The sequence below is a fragment of the Peromyscus maniculatus genome, chromosome 4 (assembly GCF_049852395.1).
Source record: "Peromyscus maniculatus bairdii isolate BWxNUB_F1_BW_parent chromosome 4, HU_Pman_BW_mat_3.1, whole genome shotgun sequence".
Classification (NCBI taxonomy): domain Eukaryota; kingdom Metazoa; phylum Chordata; class Mammalia; order Rodentia; family Cricetidae; genus Peromyscus; species Peromyscus maniculatus.
The window spans coordinates 54,665,487-54,680,939 of NC_134855.1; the positions used below are offsets into that span (position 1 = coordinate 54,665,487).

A 15,453-nucleotide genomic window follows, 5' to 3' on the forward strand; every position below is an offset into this window, starting at 1 on the left:
AACCCAGGTTCATACATGCTAGGCAAGTGCTATGCCACAGAGCTACACCCCTAGTCCTACAGCTTTACTTTTATTTAATAATTATTATATATATTTGTGTGTACAATATTTTTGTGAAAGTATGCATTGTGGGATGATTCAATCAAGTAAACTCATACAACAGTTACTTCACCTCTTCAGTCAACATTTATATTGAGTCTTGAGAACACCTACAGTCGACTCTCCTGGTAACCTTGAGATCTATAATGTATTATTAATTCTGGCACCATGCATGGTCACCAAACCTGATTCTTCCTGTCCGACTGACACTTTGACATTCTCTCCTGCTTATCTCTCTTCCCTCAGCCACTGATTTTAAGCTCCATACTCATTATGAAAGTAAAATAAATTTAATATAGAAATTTGACAATACTGCAAATAGAGAAAAGTAAATTCCCACAATTCCAACACTAGGCTTTCAGCACTATCCTTTTATTATTTCTTTGTCATCACTCTGTGAATGTATATGATTAAAATCTACAGTCCTCAGTTTTGTAACCTGCCTTTTTGTTTTGCTTATTATGATTCTTCATAAGTATAATTGTTAGTGCTGAATACAAAGTAAACCCCTTATCATTTACTTTTCCCTTTCCCATAGGTATGCATTTAGTTGTTTGTTTGTTTTTGTCAGGAGACATGACCATCATGGATGCTGTGTTATAATATGCAATAGAACCTTACCATTTTCTGCAAGAATAGTCACTGGGTCGGAAGGCTCAGAAGGCTGGCTAATGTTCACAGCAGTCTTGGCAATCGCTCTAAATTGGTACTGAGCGTTCTCTTCCAACCCGGTAGCTGTGTACTCTTCCTGGGGAATCTGGTGAGGTGTGGTATTACACCGAACCCACTTATCGCCAGGAAGTTTGCAAGCTTCTACAAAATAGCCAATAATTTTGCTGCCTCCATCGTGCTTCGGACGGGCCCAGATAAGGGATGCAGTGTTCTTGGTGACATCAACAACTTCAGGTTTCCCTGGAGGGTCTAAAGCAAAGAGAAATATTCTCAAGGTTGGTCTTACTAGCCGAAATTTACACTCCTCACGCATCGCTCCTGTGATGTTCAACAGGGTAACAATCATGTAATGTCAGCCATCCATCCAGGATCTACTTTTCAGTGCTTCCTATACATTTACATGTTGTACATTTTCATGGTAAGAGTTAGAGCCTATTCCAGGATGAAAGTGCTAACTTTCAGAAGAAAGATTTAAATGTGTCTCTACAATTCTAAACAATGGTTACTTACCTACTGGCATCCTTGCAGTTACATATTCCGTTGGTTTGCTAGGGGGGCTGGATCCAGCTTTGTTTAGGGCATAAATTCTGAATGAATATTCTAGACCTTCTATGAGGCCAGCACAAGGATATTCAGTTGACCGGACAACAGTGTCATTGGCTTTCACCCAGAGCAAACTGTTTCTTTCTTTGCGTTCAATCAAGTAACCAGTGATGGGGCTTCCTCCATCACTGTCTGGTCTGTCCCATGCGACAAATATGCAGTCTTTGTTGACCTTAGTGACGCGTGCATTTTTTGGTTCACTAGGAACATCTAGAGATGAAGACAAGGAAGTGTCAGTTTCTTCTTTAAACTAATAGTCTACAAAGAATCTCTCTCTGTCTCTGTCTGTCTCTCTGTCTGTCTGTCTCTGTCTGTCTCTCTGTCTCTGTCTCTCTCTCTCACACACACACACACCACCACCACCACCACCACCACCACCACCACCACCACCACCACCACCAAAAACACTCACCAAATGGGAACTTAGCAAGCATCTTTGGAGATGTGAGAGGCTCGGAAATGCCAAATCTGTTTTCAGCACGGACCCGGAAGATATACTCCTGTCCAGGGATCAGCTTTCCAACCCTGCAGGAAGTCTTGGTGACTGAAGCTAGAGCTGTGACCCAATCCCCACGGCTTACATCACATTTCTCTACTATGTAATTGGTGATGTTACTGCCTCCATCCTCAAGAGGGATGTGCCAAGACAGGGAGCAAGCGTCAGCATCTATATCAGAAATGTCAAATGGAGGCTGGGGCGGCCCAGGAGCATCTGCATAAAACAAGAGGAAAGAAACGTAAGAACAGAGATCTAATAGTTAAAAAAAAAAAAGTAACCTTTCTGATCTCCACATTTTAATAGCCGCTTATCTCATGTGAAACCTACCCATGACTGTAACTTTGATTTTCTGAGTGTCTGTCCCGGAGCTGTTCTCTGCTGTGAGGCTGTAGTAACCACTGTCTTTCCTGGTGACATCCTTTATGATCAGAACCGAAGAACTGTCTGCTTTATGGATGGCCAGGTGGCTGGATGTGACAACTTCATCATCCCCTTTCTTCCATTTACAGATCGGGTTGGGCTTGCCGTACACATGAGCTTCCACGCGGAGCTTCTTCCCAGCTTTAATGGTGATTTGCTCGGGCATGAGGATCTTGGGCGGCACTGAGGGTGGAAACAAAACCCGTTTTCTTAGGTGGGGAATTTTTCTGTTTTTTTTTTTTTTTTTTTTTTTTTTTTTTTTTTTTTTATAGGTTGTGGGTTATAGCTCACTTGGTGTTTCAAATTAATGATTGAATTTATAACCAGCTTTTTGTAATTGAAAATTTTAAAATAAAATAATTTATTTATTTTACATCCCAGCCACCATTTTCCCTCCCTCCTCCCCTCTCCTCTCAGTCCCTACTCCCTGTTTCTGTTCCCATCCCCCAATCCACCCCTCTGTTTCTGCTCTGGAAAGGGCTAGTCTCCTGTGAGTATCAACATGGCATGTGACAGATCAAGTTGCAGTAAGACTAAGCACCTCCCCATGTATTAAGGCTGGGCAAGGTGACCCAGTATGAGGAGTATGGTCCTAAAAGCCTGAAAAGAGTCAGAGACAGCCCCAGTTCCCATTGTTAGGAGGTCCACAAGATGACCAAGCTACCAATATTTTTTAAAAATTCTTAAATGTGATAGAAAATATCAGATATAGCCTACATAAGCCTACATACAGTTTCCTATTCTGTGTGCACAGAACTTGATAATTCAAGGAGAAATGTTGACCCAAACAAGCTTTTCATCACATGGTATAAAGGAAGCAGTGACTACTTACAAAGATAAACACAAATTATTTAGTATTTAGAAACTACTACTCAGAAGAGCCAGATAGGAGGAACAGATATTCACTCGAGCACACATCCACACACAGAAAATGAAAACAACGTACACAGCTGTTCTTTGGCTTCATAGACCCCTTCAGCTTCCCTTGGCAGGCTGACTCCAACAGCGTTTCTGGCCGCAACTCTAAATTTGTATTTCTTTCCTTCCTTTAGGCCAGTGACGATAAGGCTGAGGTCTTTCACCACCGAGTACTCTGTCCAGCGATCTGCAGGCTGGTCTTCCTCTCTGTAACTAATGATATAGCCATCAATTTTAGCACCCCCGTCACGCAAGGGAGGTAACCAGGCCAGTGTGGCGCTGTTCTTCGTCATTTCTGTCACTTCAAGTTTTCTTGGAGGATCCGGCTCACCTAGAAAAAGAACATAATTTAGAGAATTAGCTAACTTTATAATCCCCTTTGTTAATGTATGTAAGAGTTTCAGTCTGGCCTTTGTACTAAAGTGTATGGGATGTGCAGTTCAACATCTTGAAAATAAAGTAGAACATGAAGCAACTAACATGAGTTTTATCTGGGGGAGTTAGATATTTATTGCACTGTGGGCTTTCATAAATCAAGTTCCTTCCAGTAGATTATAATCATATTGATCTCTTGACCTTGACCCAGTGGATTATAATCATATTGATCTCTTGACCTTGATAAACTAGATGACTAGAGTCGAAAGGAGAAAGAAAGGAGATGGCTTACTGAGAGGATCTGAGGCAAGCACAGGTTTGGGAACATCTGTTGGGACACCAGGGCCGTATTCATTGACAGCGGTTACTCGGAAGAAATATTCATTCCCGGGGACAAGGTTGGTTACGTTGAAGCTTGTCTTCTTCACTTCGGGCGTAACTGTTGACCATGTTTTTCTTTCTGCCTCACGTTTCTCCACAATGTAATGTGTCACTTGGCTCCCGCCATCATTTTCAGGAGGGGCCCAGGACACGTGGCATGATGTTTTAGTGACATCCGAAACTTTTAAATCAGACACAGGTCCAGGCGTATCTGCAAAGAGCCACAGACTCAGAACACGTGTCTCATCAGCATTCTTATTAACTCATCTGTTTTGGGAGCAGGGAAAACAATGAGCTTTTGGATGACATACCTAGTACTTTCACATTCACGAAAACAGCCTTTTCTCCTGCCGGGTTCACAAGGGTCAAGGAGTACTTTCCCGAGTCATCGCGGGTAGAATTGGGGATGACAAGGAAGGCCATGGTGTCTACTAGATCGACTTGTCCTTTTCTGACCACATTGTCAATACCCACTTTGCGCCACGTGACTTTGGGGGCAGGGCGTCCTCTCACTATTGCGAATAGTCGAATAGGGCAGCCTGCTCTCACTACGACCAGTTTTCTCATGCTGGCATCCAAGTCGATCTCCGGAGGCTCTGCAGATGACATCAGAGACATTAGTTTACTCTTCAGACATGAGGGAGCCCCATGGGAATGGATGTGGATGGGTACCCACCACTAAAGAGAAGCCTCACCTAGGATTTCCTTGGGTTTGACGGCTTCCTTTAGTTCTGCAGGGCGCCCAATGCCGACTTGATTTTGGGCACACACCCTGAACTCATACTCCTGGTTCTCATCCAAACTGGTGACTGTGAATTCCATGCGGACCAGCTGAGCGGCAGCATTGCACCTTTTCCAGCCCTCGTCCGGGGATGCATCTGCTATTTTGGGTCTCATTTCTACGACGTATCCGATTATTGGTGCACCGCCGTCGTAGACTGGTTTTCCCCATGCGAGAGTTATGGAGTTTTTGGTTGTGTCAACCACTTTGAAATTGGTTGGTGGACCAGGTGGTTCTGAAAGTAAATTATATAAAAAAATAAATGTACACATAATTATCACTAATGATTCTATTCTTTTTTTTTCTTTTTTGTTTTTTTGAGACAGGGTTTCTCTGTGTAGCTACTTTTTTGGTTTTTTGAGACAGGGTTTCTCCATATAGTTTTGGTGCCTGTCCTGGATCTTGCTCTGTAGACCAGTTGGTCTCAAACTCATGGAGATCTGCCTGGCTCTGCCTCCCAAGTACTGGGATTAAAGGCGTGCGCCACCACTGCCTGGCTGATTGTATTCTTTCTTCTGTGTTTACTATATATGTGTGCTCATCATGTTTGAGTGTGTGTACATATGAGTACATGCATGTTTAGGCCAGAGGTCAATCCTGGGTGTCCTTCTCTATTAGTTTCCACCTTATTGTTTGATACAGGGCCTCTCACTGAAACTATTGCTTACTAATTGGCTAGACTGGGTGGCCAGTGAACTCCAGGGATCTGCCCATCTCTGTCCTCCTCTTATTCCTGGGGTTATAGGTGTGTGCCTTCATGCCTGGCTTTGTACATGAGTGCTGGTGACCTGAACTCGGGCTTCTGTGGCAGGCACTTTACCAACTAAGCCATCTATCTCCTCAGCCCCATGGTATTTGAATGTATAATTTTATAGTTCATTTTCAATCTAAACAAGGTCATTTTAATTTCTTAATTCCCAAGACTTCTATTTTCCTTTCTAAAAGTTAGATCTACCAGTGCATATTTTTTTTTGTGTGTGTGTGATATGATAAAAGGTCTATTGGAGAAATACAAGCTAAAATGCTGTTTAAAAAATATGGAGCAGCCGGGCGGTGGTGGCGCACGCCTTTAATCCCAGCACTCGGGAGGCAGAGCCAGGTGGATCTCTGTGAGTTCGAGGCCAGCCTGGGCTACCAAGTGAGTTCCAGGAAAGGCGCAAAGCTACACAGAGAAACCCTGTCTCAAAAAACCAAAAAAAAAAAAAAAAATATGGAGCAACCTGTTTGTCAGACACTTCTACATGTAAGTTTAAGAACTGGCTTAATATTAGAAACAGGAGGAGCATCTTACCGATGGGATCTTTTGCCACCACTGGTCTTGATGGTAAGCTTGGTTCTCCAATGCCAACTTCATTTTCTGCCTTGACGCGGAACTGATACTCATGTCCCGGGAGGAGATTCTGCACTTTCAGGCGTCTCTCAGGGATGGCACTCTTGTTAACGGGGACCCAGCGGACGGCATGTTTTTCCTTTCTCTCCAAATAGTATCCTGTGATAGATTTCCCACCATCGTATTCAGGGGCGTTCCAAACCACAGTCATCTCTTCTTTGCTAACTTTGGTGACTTCTGGAGGGTCAGGACGGCCTGGCCTGTCGTACTTGGTTTTTGCTATGACCGGTTTGCTTTCTGTCGGAGGCCCTGTGCCTATCTTGTTTTCTGCACGGACTCTGAAAATATATTCATTTCCTTCTATGAGACGAGTCACTGTAGCGCTGGGCGTTAAGACGTTAGCGGAATAGGTTGACCATACCATTCTCTTGCTCTCACATTTTTCTAGAATATAATTTTGAATTTCACAGCCACCATCATCTTCCGGTGGATCCCAGCGGATAGTGCACCTATCACTGGACACATCCGTGATTTTCAGGTTTCTTACAGGACCGGGCTTATCTAAAACGTTGACGGTAGCATAGGCCACGAAACTGCCGGCTGCATTAGTTGCCGTGACGACGTATTTACCACCATCGCTTCTCTTGGCTTTGGTAAGAGAGAATTTCGATGACTCGGCACTGGTATCAATCTTGACCCGTGGTGATCTTGTTAGATCTGTAGCATCTTTGTCCTTGGTCCAGGCAACTTCTGGGAATGGTTTGCCTCTCACACCTGCCTCGAGTCTAATGGTGTCCCCAGCTTTGACAGTTAGCACCCCACTTAATTTTAGATCCAGGACTGGCTTCTGTAAATCTTCCTTCACAACAACTTCCTCTGTCCTTACCCAATCACTTTCCCCACCCTCATTCTTAGTTTGTACTCTGAACTCATAAATCTGGTTTTCAACACACTTGTCCACCATGTAGTGGGTTTCCTTAATACTTCCTTTGTGTACTCTCTCCCAGTCAGCAGATCCCTTCAGCCTCCTCTCAACATGGTATGATAGATTTGGGCTGCCACCGTCATAGTCAGGCCGTCGCCACTTGAGGTAGACAAATGTCTTTCCTTTGTCTGCAATATGAAGGTTCTCAGGCTCACCGGGCCTGTCAATAGGGTTGATGGCCAGAATCGGAGTTTTTGTTTCAATGGTTGGCCCAACACCTACTTTATTCTCTGCACAAACACGGAAATAGTATTCATTGTTGGCTAGCAGGTTGGCCTTGATCAGTCTCTTGGTGACATCGGAGGCAACGATTGACCAGCCTTTCTGATTTGGTTTACGATATTCTACTATGAAGTTTGTAATTTCCGAGCCACCGTTGTCTAGTGGGTTCTCCCAGGAAATTGTGCAGTTTTCCTTGGTTACATTGCTAACCTTCAGATTCTGGCAAGGCCCGGGTCTGTCAAGGACGTTAACAATGGCTGACCCTTGGGCATGTCCACTGCTATTCTTAGCAGAGATGATATACTTGCCGTGGTCAGCTCTGACAGCCTCTTTAATCTGTAACTCAACACGAGGTAAGTCGTGGATGAGGTCGACCCGCTTGTCTTTGACCAGTACTTTGCCCTCCTTAGACCAAGTTATGTCTGGCTCAGGTCTGCCTTTGACTCGGGCAAGGATGCGGATGGTTTGTCCCACCCGAACGGTAATGACGTCACGGCACGTGACATCAAGTTCTACTTCTGGAGGATGAAGGATGTCTTTGGCAATCACAGACTCTGCGAGTTCTCTTGGCTCTCCCTCACCCACAATATTGGCCGCCTTTATGCGGAATCTGTATTCATTCCCTTCAATCAGTCCTGGGACCCTGAAGGCACACTGCCTGATGAGCTCGTCCTTATTAATCCTATCCCACTGTGCTGTGCCAGGCTTCTGACATTCGACTACATATCCGAGAATGGGGCTGCCACCATCACTGAGGGGCTTTGTCCACACCAGGTCGGCAGATTCTTTGCTCTTGTCTTTCAGCTTAGGATTTATAGGTGGCCCTGGTGGTTTGATGGGCCGGCAAGCTTTTATTGGATCAGAACTTGGGGATGGATTGCTTAGTCCAGCGAGATTTTCAGCAAAGACTCTGAACTCATACGTATTTCCCTCATAGAGTCCGGTCACCCTGAACTTCAGGTCAGCGATAGGTGTTTTGTTGACCCTCACCCACTTGCCAGTTATTTCTCGACGTTCTACATAATAGCCAGTTATTGGGCTACCGCCATCAGATTTGGGCAGGGTCCAAGACACCGTCGCGGCATTCTCAGTAATGTCAGTTACCACTGGTTTACCTGGAGGAGATGGAGGATTGAACTTGTGTTTAGCAACAGTGGGTGTGGAGTCAAGGGGAGGACCTACACCCATCTTGTTCTCGGCTTTGACTCTGAAAACATATTCACAGCCTTTTTGGAGATGGGGGACCTTCAGCTTCAGCTTACTGCTTCCGGCAGAGACGACGCCCCACGTGCCTTTCCTTGTATCTTGTTTCTCGACAATGTAATTTATCACGGGGCTTCCTCCATCATCCTTAGGGGGTTGCCATGAGATGGTCATGTATTCAGGTGTGACATCTAGAATATTAATAGGACCTGTTGGTGGACCGGGAACATCAAGAACAGTAAGATGGACAGCGACTGTTTTGGTACCAGCTGTGTTGGAGACTGTGAGTTGATATTCCCCAGTGTCCTTCCTTAAGCAGTTCTTAATGGTCAGCACTGATGAGAAGCTGTCGGTCTCAACTGTATAGTGGTCATCCGTGCTAATCTCAATCCCATCAGTTGCCCACTTTGCAGTAGGAACAGGTACACCTCTTATGATGGCAGGGAATCTTACTGTGGTACCAGCCTTTACAACAAGCCCTTCAATTAATTTCACATCTAATTCCACAGATGGAGCCACTAGAAAGAAAACAGGAGGCCATTAGATTTGAATTTTCACAGTATGAATAATTTAAAGAAGAAATAAAATAACGCCAATCCCAAACTCACTTAGTTTCTCTTGACATTCTATTGGGATAGTTGTGTCAGGGAGACCAAGCCCTATGATATTTTCAGCTTTTACTCGGAATCTATAGGTCTTTCCTTGTTGTAAGCCCGTAACAACACACTCTAAGTTCTTCACAGTCTTGAACTTAATCCAGTCCTGGGCACCTTCTTCTTGATACTCCACCAAATATCCTGTGATTGGCGAGCCGCCATCACGGTCTGGTTTATTCCAGACAAGAGAGACTTCAGTCTTGTCAACATCTACGTGGTGTAGGTCCTTGGGTGGCCCTGGGGGATCTTTGAAAGAAAAGTTATGATGAATAAGCAATAATCCCAAATCCAGTTAAACTGTAATTGTTATTCAGAGAGAGCAACTCACGGAGAGGATCCAGAGCCTTGATGGGCTTAGGTGTTTCAACAAAAGGACCACGTCCATATTGGTTCTCAGCAGCTACTCGGAAGAGGTACTGATTGCCTTCATTCAGATGTTTAGCCATGTGGCTCTTCTTCTTTGACGTGGTTGAAAGAGGGGACCACTGGGCAGTGGCAACGTCTTTCCTCTCAACCACATAGTTGGTCACGACAGAACCACCATCATCCAGTGGCTCCTTCCAAGTAAGGTAACAAGAATCTTTCCTAATTTCACTGACTTCCAGATCTCTAGGTGGCCCAGGTTTATCTGAAAAGTATTAAATAATAGATAAGTGACAAGAAAAAAAATATGTATCTGAGGTGTTTTTTTTATGGCAAGAATATTATAATGCGTACCTAAGACCAGTACTTTTACTGAGACAGTTTTTGAACCAGCTGGATTCTCCACAGTTAGGGAATAAATTCCACCATCTTCATGGGCAGCATTACGGATTTCAAGCTTGCTTCCAACTGGAGTGACATCAATTTGGGCTTTTGTTGGAGCCTCTCTGTCTCCTTTTTTCCAGGTCACCTTTGGGAATGGCACTCCTTTGATGATGGCACTAAGTCTTAGGGTGTCACCCACCTTAATGTGTTGTTCTCTTGCCATGTTGGCATCAAGGATCAGCTCAGGAGGTTCTAAAACAAGGAAAAATGCCTTCAGGTTGGATTCATTAGTGCATACTATAGTAAAGCATATACAACGGGCACCTATTCGGTCACAATTGTAGATCCCAACATCTCACTCACCAAGTCGGTCCTTTACTAGAACTGGTTCAGGAACATGGGCCGGGTCTGATTCACCAGCCTCATTGACTGCCAGCACTCTGAACTTATAGGTCTGACCATCCCTGAGGCCAGTGACTTTATATTTAGTTTCAGGGCATGACTCCGGAGTGTGGTTGGCTCGTCTCCACTCTTCATCTCCAACTTTCTGGTACTCCACAATGTATCCCAGTATCTTGCTCCCACCATCGTGGCGTGGTGGCTGCCAAGTTAGATCCACTGAATTACATGTTGTGTCTACTGCTTCAGGATTAATAGGTGGGCTTGGTTTAGCTACATAATAAAAGAAAAAAAAATTAAAAGAAGTTAAAAAATAGCTGAGAAAGGTTGGGTCATATGAACACTGAATGAATGTTTTAATACTGTACCAATTGGATCTCTAGCAAAGACTGGTTTGGATGGTGGACTTGGGTCTCCAATACCAATTTCATTCTCTGCAGAAACCCGGAATTCATACTGGCATCCTTCTAGAAGGTCAGGAACCCTAAACTTAGTGTATGGATGGATAGGCTCTTTGGTAACTCTAACCCATCGTTTAGACATAGTTTCCCTCTTCTCCAGGATGTAGTTTGTGATGGGTTTTCCTCCATCATTTGGCTTGTTCCAGGTTACTAATGCAGAGTCTTTGGTGACCTCTGTGACAATTGGCTGCTCAGGTGCATCAGGAACTCCTGTAACAGATGTTAGCAAAATGTGTTAAAAGTTTAAACCTCCCTGATAACACTGTCAAGCACTGGGCCATCCCTCCACCATATTACATACTGAAACGGTCTTTGGCTTTCATTGCGTCAGACACCAGAGGGTCACTTATTCCATACAGATTCTCAGCATGAATCCGGAAGATATAATCTTTTCCTTCAAGCAGTTTTGGGACTTTGCATGTTGTTTTAGCACTGGCAGATGTCACAGGCATCCAAATGTCTTTACCCAGTTCCTTCTTCTCAATAATATAATTGGTAATTTCACTTCCTCCATCATCTAGAGGTGGCTTCCAAGAAATAACCATGTATTCTTTGGTGACCTCATCAAAAATGACAGGTCCTACTGGTGGTCCAGGACGGTCTGCAGAAAGAAAAGAAAAGAAAAAGAAATCATAACACAAAACATTATCATCACTTCTGCTCCTAAAAGGAAAAAGGATCTATTATTCTTGATAAGATAAATAAAACATACCAACAACATTGACTTGACAGAAACCTTTCCTGGAACCTGTACTGTTCTCTACAACGACACAGTATTTTCCAGAATCTGAGCGTTTGGACTTAGTCTTCTCGAGAGCAAGTGTTGTGGGAGTAGTCTTTATGTGAGTGCGGTCATCTTCCAGCACATCAGCTTCGTCTTTGAACCAATCAACCTTAGGCTTTGGTTTGCCGGAGTAACGGCCAGTGAGGGCGAAAGCTTCCCCAACTCGGACTGTAAGCTTGTCTCTGAAGTCGAGGTCAAGGGTTGGAGGAGCTAAAATGTAGAATTATAGACAGGAGTCAGTTTTGCTGTCCTATGAGAAGGCTATAGATGTAGATGTTTTCAAAGTATGAACTGCAGCAGACACATACCCAGCTCATCTTTGCAAGTGATTGGCTTGGTGCAAAATGATGGTTTGCCTTGTCCAACGATATTGACAGCACTGACGCGGTACTCATAGGTATCACCTTCTTTTAAGCCTTTAACAGTGTACTTTCTGCTAAGTAGGTTGTCATTTGTAACTTTGTGGAACTTCTCAGTGCCAATGAGGCGGCTTTCTAGGACATAGTTAATAATTTCTGATCCACCATCATACTTGGGAGGATTCCAAGTCAAAGACACAGTATTTTTAGTGACTTCTTTGACTTCTAGGTCTTCGGGTCTCTCTGGTACAGCTGGAAATATTATAACAATGAAGAGTGTCACAGTGAGAATGTAGAGAGTAGCATAAGTACCGTTTGCTGAGCATTACTTTAAAGAAAACAAACCATCAGCTTCAATGAATCTCAAAACTGTTCTCACCATAGAGCTATCAGGGTGAGAAAGATTCCAAGGAACCCGATGTCCCAAGATAGATGAAGAAATAGAGCTTCATTTGGGTTAAATAACAAAAGGTCTTCAGAGTCAGGAGTTTGAGAATTAGGAAAATGATTCAGTTTTTAACTTATATCATTGAATGGCAAACTTACAAAACAAAACAATGGAATAAATACGGGGAAGAAATTTGATGACTCATACACATCCCTGCCACTTCTTTCACAGTCACAAATACAATGACACCCGATGCTTATCAGTTGTCTTCTTTCTTAATGCTTGACAAGTAAGGCATACACATGTGCACGCGTGCGCACGCGCGCGCGCGCGCGCACGCGCGCGCACACACACACACACACACACACACACACACACACTCATATGCACACCATAGTGTTGTATTAAATGAATACCAAAGTGGTTAACCATAAACTTGTTTTCAATTGTACTTACTTATTGGATCTCTGATGACAAGTGCATTTGGTGTCTCAACAAATGGGCCCATGCCAATACTATTTTCAGCTGCAATTCGGAAAAAGTAGGATTTCCCTTGAATAAGACCCTGTACAGTGGCATTCTGCCGAGTGACTGTGTATGTCACAGGGGTCCATGCTTTGCGGTCAGCTTCCCGTTTCTGAATGACATAGTTGGTGATTGGAGAGCCTCCATCATCTTCTGGAGAGAACCACGTAAGTTTGCAGGAGTCATTGGTTAGGTTGTCAGAGAGGAATGGTACTCCAACAGGTCCTGGGACATCTGCGCACAAGAGGAAAAGATTTTAAGCCATTTGTCTCCTATGCTCAATCAAAACGTTACCCTGTCTTTAAAGTGAAGGCATAAATGTGCCACAGAAGAAAGTAAGATTTTTGTGCTTGTTAATGAAGTTGGGTTTTTTTTGTTATACTAACAATATTTAACCATGTCTGTATGTCTATAATTTCTATTATCTATGTCTTTCTGTCTTTCTTTCTTGCTCTTTCTTTTTTCCTTCCTTTCCTTCTTCTTCCTCCTCCTTCCTTTCTTTCTTCTTCTCTTTCTTTCTCTCCCTTCCTTCCTTCCTTCCTTCCTTCCTTCCTTCCTTCCTTCCTTCCTTCCTTCCTTCCTTCCTTCCTTCCTTCCTTCCTTCCTTTCCATCCATCCATTTATCTTAGCTCAGGCTCTCACTTTAGTGCCTAGTCTGGCCTCGATCTCACAATTCTCTTTCTTCAGCCTCTCCAATAGTTGGGATTAGAGTTCAATCATATTTTAAAATGAAGTATGTTTATGCTAATTATTTGCTACCACATTTTAATAACATGCAGAGAGAACAAGATTCCCTTTAAAGAAACAGAATGTGTGTGACAGGGGGGAGGAGCTGCAGACTGGAGTAGAGAGTGGTTTGAGCTCTTGTGCCTTTGCTAAGTGGAAACAGGGAGAGAGTTTTTAACCTGGGTGACCAGTAAGTTATGGGTACAGAAGACCCTGACTTTTAGAAGTTGGGATTTTAATAAGGAAACACCCCAATTATCCAATTAAAGTAGTATTTGTTGATGAGTATAAGGGCTTAGAAACTTGAAACCTAAGAGCTTGTGGAGTTATTGATGCATGAAACACTTTTAACCATCTTTTATTACTTATATTACTAGGGGACTGACCATTATATATTGAAATGGTAGCTGTTTGGAGTGGGGCTCTACTGAATTATGAGTACTACATGGGACAGTATCACTTTCTGAGCAAATGAGGGATTAAAGCAGACAAAAGACACAGAAGAAGCTGTCAGAGCTGAACTTATCTTCGGTGACTAACCACACAATACTGATAATTACATCCACTGGTTCTCTTGGAATACAGAATTCCTAATAGAGGTTTCCTCAGTCTTACACTAGTCAGTAAATAAAGATAGAGTTTCATGATCTGAATGGTTAGAAACTTTAAACATTCATGAACATTTTCAGGAAAAGTGCCTCCATAAAGACCATGAAACCACACAGTAGGTCCTCAAGGTGGCATGTCTTGTCAAAAAAATGTAGCACACAAAACTTCACCTAGGGGAATGGAGAGGTGGCTCAGTGGTTAAGAGTACTTGAAGCCCTTGCAGAGGACCTTGATTTGGTCCCCAGCAAACACATGGCGACTAATGACCATCTGTAATTTTAGTTCAAGTGTATCTGACACCCTCTTCTGGCTTCCTCAAATGCTATACATAAATGGCACACATACATTTATGCAGGCAAAACACCATACACACTAAAAAAAATGAAAACAAAATAAATCTTCATATGTGTAGCAGGAGTATAACAATGTGGAATACATATAGGATAAAAACGTGAAGAGGAAATTCACATTTAAAAAATTCTAAAATCAACAGTGAATTATTTTTCTTATTTTCCAAAACATTTACAACATAGTCTTATTGCAACATAGCATTGTTGCAGATATAATTATAATGCTGATTTTAAAACAATTTGCATTTCTGGATATGGTGGTGCACGCCTTTAATCCTAGCACTCAAGATGCAGAGGCAGGCAGATCTCTGTGAGTTTGTGGCCTACATAATGAGTTCCAGGCCAGCCAGAGATATACAATGAGAATCCTGTCTTGAAAAAGAAGTAAAATAAAATAAAAATGTTGCATCGACAAATTAAAATTATTTACCTAGTACATCAACAATAATTGTCTTCTTTCTTTCTCCGCCTTCATTTTTGGCAAGAAGAGAGTAGACACCTTGATGGCTCCTCTGGCAGTTCTTGATGACCATGGATGAACTAATGGCTGTGGTCTCAATGGCAGCTTCTTGAGGTAAGGCTCTTTCATTCATGCTCCAAGTGACGGTTGGAGGTGGCTTCCCAGATACATAGGCTATGATTCGGATCACCCCTCCAGCATGGACCACTATTCTGTCTCTGACACTGGCGTCTAGCTGAAGGTCAGGCATCACTGGGAAACAATTGAAAATGGCAAATATGACTTCTGTCTTTCAATATATAGCTTAAATATTGATCAACTAGCAGAAGTAGTGGTAATTACCAATTCTGTCCTTCATTTCAATAACATCTGTGACCTCTCCAGGTTCTCCAACGCCAGCAATGTTGACTGCTCTTACTCGGAACTTGTAGAATGCTCCTTCTTTTAATCCAGTCACAACTAGTTTTGTCCCTCTCACTTCTTTATCTTTACCCTGGGGGG

The 15,453-nt window shown here is 43.1% G+C and overlaps 1 protein-coding gene across 3 annotated transcripts in view; it reads right to left on the bottom strand.

Moving 5' to 3' along the window:
* The window catches only part of Ttn (titin), a 275,803-nt gene that overhangs the window by 57,607 nt on the left and 202,743 nt on the right, over positions 1 to 15,453 (bottom strand). For all 3 annotated transcript variants that reach the window (XM_076569742.1, XM_076569741.1, XM_076569740.1), the window contains 20 exons: positions 15,295 to 15,445; positions 14,923 to 15,204; positions 12,739 to 13,041; positions 11,844 to 12,146; positions 11,464 to 11,745; positions 11,053 to 11,352; positions 10,659 to 10,961; positions 10,255 to 10,563; positions 9,862 to 10,143; positions 9,473 to 9,772; positions 9,097 to 9,390; positions 6,040 to 9,006; positions 4,663 to 4,983; positions 4,279 to 4,563; positions 3,879 to 4,178; positions 3,240 to 3,542; positions 2,201 to 2,476; positions 1,787 to 2,086; positions 1,282 to 1,584; positions 721 to 1,020 (listed from right to left, as the gene is read on the bottom strand). In XM_076569742.1, coding sequence (XP_076425857.1) covers positions 721 to 1,020; positions 1,282 to 1,584; positions 1,787 to 2,086; positions 2,201 to 2,476; positions 3,240 to 3,542; positions 3,879 to 4,178; positions 4,279 to 4,563; positions 4,663 to 4,983; positions 6,040 to 9,006; positions 9,097 to 9,390; positions 9,473 to 9,772; positions 9,862 to 10,143; positions 10,255 to 10,563; positions 10,659 to 10,961; positions 11,053 to 11,352; positions 11,464 to 11,745; positions 11,844 to 12,146; positions 12,739 to 13,041; positions 14,923 to 15,204; positions 15,295 to 15,445 — 8,464 coding nt within the window. The remainder of the gene's footprint in view (positions 1 to 720; positions 1,021 to 1,281; positions 1,585 to 1,786; positions 2,087 to 2,200; positions 2,477 to 3,239; positions 3,543 to 3,878; positions 4,179 to 4,278; positions 4,564 to 4,662; positions 4,984 to 6,039; positions 9,007 to 9,096; positions 9,391 to 9,472; positions 9,773 to 9,861; positions 10,144 to 10,254; positions 10,564 to 10,658; positions 10,962 to 11,052; positions 11,353 to 11,463; positions 11,746 to 11,843; positions 12,147 to 12,738; positions 13,042 to 14,922; positions 15,205 to 15,294; positions 15,446 to 15,453) is intronic.